This window comes from Pundamilia nyererei, unplaced genomic scaffold, assembly GCF_000239375.1.
Source record: "Pundamilia nyererei isolate P.nyererei 1_Seehausen unplaced genomic scaffold, PunNye1.0 scaffold00038, whole genome shotgun sequence".
NCBI lineage: Eukaryota > Metazoa > Chordata > Actinopteri > Cichliformes > Cichlidae > Pundamilia > Pundamilia nyererei.
In genome coordinates this window covers 2,776,015-2,782,235 of record NW_005187439.1, presented here as the reverse complement: position 1 = coordinate 2,782,235, position 6,221 = coordinate 2,776,015, and the positions used below count along the sequence as shown (strand labels likewise).

At 41.1% G+C, this 6,221-nt stretch overlaps 1 protein-coding gene and 1 non-coding gene across 2 annotated transcripts in view; one reads left to right on the top strand and one right to left on the bottom strand.

The window, feature by feature from the left end:
• LOC102193352 (stromelysin-3-like) overlaps positions 1–6,221 on the top strand; it is a 34,552-nt gene that overhangs the window by 16,908 nt on the left and 11,423 nt on the right. The window contains exon 3 of the mRNA XM_005730579.1: positions 6,043–6,186. Within this exon, the coding sequence (XP_005730636.1) occupies positions 6,043–6,186 (144 nt within the window). The remainder of the gene's footprint in view (positions 1–6,042; positions 6,187–6,221) is intronic.
• trnac-gca (transfer RNA cysteine (anticodon GCA)) lies at positions 409–480 on the bottom strand. The gene has a single exon. It is a non-coding gene; the product is annotated as a tRNA-Cys (tRNA).

Below are 6,221 nucleotides of genomic sequence, written 5' to 3'. Positions count from 1 at the left end.
TCACCCTGGGTCAGTACACCGGAATCAAATGATTAGTTCTTTACCAGACCTCTGGAGAACTTCCAGACATGTTGAGGAGGTCATTTAGCCATTTAAATCAGCTGTTTTGGATCAAGGACACATCTAAAGCCTGCAGGTCTGGAGTTCCCCACAACTGGTTTAGAGCATTGCTATCTTTTGATTAACCAGTATCCATTGGTTTTTCAGTCAGATAGGCTGCATTTTATCCACTGTCTGTGACATTATCTTAGGCTTCTCATTTAAGGGAACTTTCTTCTGATTGGCTGACCCCTGCGAAATTCGCACCACCCAATATGGCCATATTGGGCATAACTGCCGAATGGTCCAGCTTTGAAAGGTTGTTTTCAACTTAAGCAATTAAATAACTAAATCAGTCCTTGTTCAAAGAGGGGGCACCCGGATTTGAACCGGAGACCTCTTGATCTGCAGTCAAATGCTCTACCACTGAGCTATACCCCCATGTCCTTATTTGCTGCCTGTCATAGACTGTATATAAAAGATGGACACTGCGTGCGGTGCAGCATTTTGATTGTGGTCTTGATTGTTTTCCTTTAATTTGTCATCTAAGCATTAGCAGAGAGTAACAGCAGAGCTAAAAGAGAGAAAATACACATTCAACATATGAACATCACTCTGTGTTCACATCTTGTTCCTGCTCTTGAGACAGACTGGATTAAGAACATAAGGAAAATAATCAAAGATTACACAACCTACAGAGCACTTTCAGTCGTCAACTTGACCTTCAGAAAAAGGGGTGGTGCTTTTCTTTAATCTAAAGCCGTGGCACCATCGAGCGTCTGGCGGTCTGGCTGCTGCCTCTCTGTCTGGCTCACCCGGTGTCCCTTTCATTGTACTCATTCTTCAACCTAACACTATACGAAGACAGGCAGAGCGAAAGCAAGAGGTAGGAGGGTGATTTTAATAGCAGCGCTGGCCACAATCTAATTAGATTCTGCTTCACAGGACCAGCTCATGGTGACACCTGACGGAGTGATGTGGTTTACCAGGATCAAGGCAACACCCAACTACGTCAAACTCTCACTGTTATGACCATAATAAGGCCCTCGTTCCTCCCCAGCCGTTGTAAATGAGTCTGATATGAGAGTGGAGCCATGCTAATGAGGCCCTGTGTTTATTTTTTATTCAGAACCAGCCAGCGTTTTGAGCTTGTGAGGCAAGCTCTGGCATGACACCGAAGTCAAGCTGGCTCAGCTGAGAGCGCTGTTGTTGTAACTGCTTGAATGGTTTTTAGATAAACTGAAAAGGAGGTCTCAGGTGGCTGCAAAAGGTTAAAGGATGGCAGGGCTGCGTTAAGGGAGATAGATTCCACGAGTTTGCTTTTTTTATATATGTTAGACTTCATTCTTTAACTTTCTTATGTTAAAAACATTTTGTCTACTGCAAGGAAGCAAAATAAGTTGTAAAAGGTTCGCAGTGACAAACGTTGCACACACATGGAGTAATGACTTGTCAGTCATACAGTAAACCAAACCCTGCTGCTTTTTGACTGTAAAGGAGACAGAAAAACATCATAAAACCCACAGGGAAAGTGTTTCCTGTGGTCACTGCTTCACTTCAGGACTTCTAAGGAAACAAGAAGTCGTCCCTTTAGGAAGAATGCTGGTTTAAGTCACTTCAGGTATATCTTTGGCTTTTAACCCAGAAGCTGTGTCCATGTTTATACAGTTTATGGTATTAAACAGCAATTTATCCAGCTGTTACAGAGCAACACCATTCATTTGGAAACAGATCGACGCAGTCTAAAGTTCTCTCTTTTTGCACTGCTCTCCACCAAGTCTGAGAGCATGGGCTGTGATAGTTTCACCTGCTTCTTTTAAAGTGCTCCAGTCACAGTCACACACTGGTGATGGCAGCTACATTGTAGCCACAGTCACACTGGGGCGCACTGACAGTCCAAAAGACTGAAATATGTATTTTAAAGGGAATAATTTATTATTTAGCAAGTACCTAAGTACCTAGGTCGTATTTAGATTTATTTATATATATCTTCTAATGTATAAAATATTTGAGCCATATAGGTAGATGTCTCTTAACAGATCAATACCTGTACACTTTGTATTTGTAAAAATACACTCTACGACAGACTGGCGACCTGTCCAGGGTGTACCCTGCCTTTCGCCCTATGACAGCTGGGATAGGCTCCAGCGCCCCCCGCGACCCTGAAAAGGATAAGCGGAAGCGAATGGATGGATGGACACTCTAAATTCAGAATCAGACACTTTTCATTTTTCAGTAAACACTCTGTGGGTATTTCTTTTCCCACACATCGAGGTTTAAGGTTTTTTTTTACGCTATTTGGAGGGCAAACTAAAAAGGCAGTCATTGGGATGAATGTCTGGAGTTTTTACTGCTTGTGTGTCTCCAAATTAAGACCATATTTTCCATAAAACCCCCAAAGAACAGGAGCTGATAACGACCACTGTAAATTATGGAAACGTGTCCTGTCTTCTCGATTAGTTCCTTGAAGCAGTGCACTAAATTCTTAGTGATGGGCTTTGTCAGCCGTTAATGTGCTCGGTTTTAAGTTGCTGTAGTTGCTTTGATTTGTTTGGTACAAATGGTTGCGATGGTTAGTTTCAGATGTTGCTTTTCTGCTGGTTTTAGTTGCAGCCATTGCCGTGTTCAGTTGAAGGCGTTACTGTGGTTGCAGCATTTGGCTTAGCTGCTGTAGTTGCCATATTTCACAGTCGCTTGAATTTTAGTGGTTAGTTTAATTTTTTTTGTAGTTTAACTGTAATATTGGTGTAGCTTCAGTATTAGTTGCTGTAGTTTTACAACAATTAACAGCAACTGTAGTTTTGTAGTCTTTGGGTAAGAAAAAGTTGCCCAAAAACAAGTGCACAGATGTCATGCTCAGAGCGAGAGAGGTCTGTTGCAAAAGCTCTGTCTCCTTTGCCTCTCGGTCTGTTGTGCTGCACATCCAGCAGGCCCTGATCACATGACCTCAGGGACTTGCTGGGGACGTATGGATGAAAAATTTCTCTGATCCACACTGGCGCTTGTCCATGCAGAACTCTAAAAGTCAAAATCTTAAAGTGGACTCTAAAGGCAATGGGGAGCTTATCCAGAAGTCTCACAGCAGCAATCTGAACAACCTGCACGTGTTCCAGGGAGGTTTTGTTAAGACGTGAACAATGAATTGCAAAAACCCAGACGTGATGAAATAAAGGCATGAATAAATGAATCTCCAATTCAGAATGTGACACAGTGGAATTCAGCTTGGCAATATTTCTCAACTGATGAAAGCCAGAGTGAGCCAGAGACTTAATGTGAGCATCCAAAAGGAAGGCTGAGTCAAAAGTTACATCAAGATCTCTCATCGCTAGAAAAAGAATTTTGTTGTTGTGGAAATCATCTCAGCCACCATTATTAAAGTCTGGCTACAGGATATCTTAGGACTCTTAAAATTGGAGAAGATAAAATTCTCCATCAGAGGCTCATCGGATAGATTTTTTACTTAAATACTTAGAAAAGTTACCAGCACGAGAAATCTCTCTGTAGTCCACCATATGACAGTGTACAAATTTTTCTGCTATTCCCAGCAGTGGCTGTTCTACCTTATAAGAATACTCTATTTAAAAATATTCCAGCATTATTAGTTTGTTTCGACCGAGGAGCAAGTAATCATTAATATTAATATTAATATTGTTACTATTGGTTAAGATTTATATCAATATTGATTAATGTTAAGACCTTGTTTTTTGAGGCTAGCAGATGTTAATGTTAATATTAAACTATAAGGATACGTACTACTATCTTATTGTTGATTTCTTTTCTTGTTTTTTGTTTTTTTACTTTGTTTTGTTTTCTATGGGTCAATTCATTTTCTCTATAACATATTCATTTTTACATTATTGGGAGGGAGTGGGGGGTATTCAGGTACTCATCCCATTTATGTTTTTTTTTTGTATGTTATAAAAAAGGAAAAGATTATTACTTCTATATGTACCTATGTGTTTTATGACAGTTTGGTATTGAAAAATAAAAGAAAGAATAATAAAAGTTACACCAAGGTTCCTGATATAAGATTTTTCAAATGTGGTTAGGAGGCCTAGAGTTCCTCATCATTAAGTTGGATAAAATTATCTGCCATCCAACTTTTAATAGATTCAGCATCATCTGCACAGCACTGATAGGAAATAAAAGTGCTTGAAATGTACTAAAGAGGGAGTGGAAACAACAGAAACAACAAAAGGCCCCAAACCAGAACCTTGTAGCACACCGTAGACAAGAGAAGTGGAAGAAGACAGCTTAGCTTAAACAATGGAAGAGTTAGCCTGGTTTCATCCACTCATATGTCACATTAATGAACATTTTAGATTTTAATGTCTTTACACAATAGGAAGTTTAAAACCATAGTTTGTGGCTTGAGAGGACTCTTTACAGTGAAGCTATTCATTATGAACAGTCAGGTTGCGCGGTCTGGTACCACTGTGCCAAAAAATGTTATATAGCCAGGAGCGCTACATACAAGCTAAGCACGTCCTGACAGCTCTGAGCAATCTTCTCTGTGTATTCACAGAGTTCTAAAAAACTTTACTCATGTAATTGAAAACCTCATGTAAGTCTAGATCATACTTTACAGAATTCAAGTACCATTCCTGTTAAAGTTCCCCACATTTGTGTCTTCTTTTAGAGTACTTCCAGTTAATAGGGTGTAATCTCCTTTTTACACCCATGGTAACAACCAAATTCAGGTGTTTAACACTTCTGCACTGTTAGCGCTGCGCGGCAGATTCTGTGATGATTGGACAGTCAGGCTAGCTTGCTGCTTGTTTTCAGCAGTTATGCCTCTCTGCAGATGTTGCTGTAGTCCAGTGGGTACTTAAGCTGGAGATGTTTAAGTGTGTGGTTGCAGATGTTTCTGTTTTCGCAGTGGTTGCTTTACCTGTTGCTTTTGCCATTTATAGTTGTGCATCTTGCAGTAGTCACAGTAGGTATTTTAGTTGCAGATGTTGCTCTGTTTGCACGAAGAGGGTTCATGTATTTAGTTGAAGGTGATGACGTTGCTGTATTTAGGTGCAGATATTTCTGTAGCTGCAATGGGCAGTTTAGTGACAGATGTTTCCTGGTAGTTTACTAGTTGGTTTAATTGCTGTAGGTGCAGTGGTGCAGTGGTTAGCACATTTGCCTTACACATTAACGCTTCGTGGCTCCTCCCTGGGAGGAGACACAGCGCCAGCCTCATGGGGTACTCAGTGTGCTCCCAGGGCCGCTCCCATGGATAATTGCGAGGGTTGCGTCAGGAGGAGCATCCGGTGTAAAATCTGTGCCAGGGCAAACATTGCTATAGTGACCTCTCGGGATATAAGAACGCATCCGAAAGAAAGTTTCAGTGATTGGGTTAGTCAGAGTAATTACTGTGTATAGTTGTGTAATCACAGTGGGTAGGTTATTGACAGATGTTTCTGTAGTTTGCTAGTTGGTTTAATTGCTGCAGTTTCTTTAGTTTCAGTGGTCAGTTTCGTGTCAGTAGTTACTGTGTGTAGTTGGAGGTGATGCTACAGTTTTTCTGGTCGGTGTGGTTGGAAATGTTCCTGCATTCAGAAGACGTCCAAAGCTTTGCTTGCCAGAGGCTGTTGCTTCATACCAACCCCAGACAGCTGTGCATTTCCATAATATGTCACAGTAATCTCATTTACCGCAGAAGCAACATTGAGATTTGATGTAAAGCCAGTGTTGGTCCATATGGTTTATGAAGCGTTTCAGTCTTCTTGGTAAAGCGTGATATTTTGGGGATTTTTGGTTTTATTTTGTGGGTTATCACACTGGGTGGTTTTATCTAAAAGGAAAGGGAGGAGATTTTACCGCAGTGTTTTGTTAGCAAGCCTGAGGGTAGAAGAACACCTCCCCGCTAAAGAGACAACTGAAGATATCTGATTAAAAGGGGGATGCAAGGCTGGTGGTCTCACTTTGCTACTGTACATCCTGTGTGTGCGTATGTGTGTGCACATGTGTGTGCATATGTGTGTATGTAACACCTCTATTCATTTCCTGCAGGATTGATGGATTTCCTTGGCAGTTTGGAGAGGAAAGGGTTCGAGGTGTCTTTCGGGATGCAGCGAAGATCTGGAGTGACGTCACTCCGCTCACCTTTACCGAGGTCCGTAACGGACACGCTGACATTCGCATCGACTTCAGAAGGTGGGAAGAATTGCTGAAAAAAATATTAAAAAGAT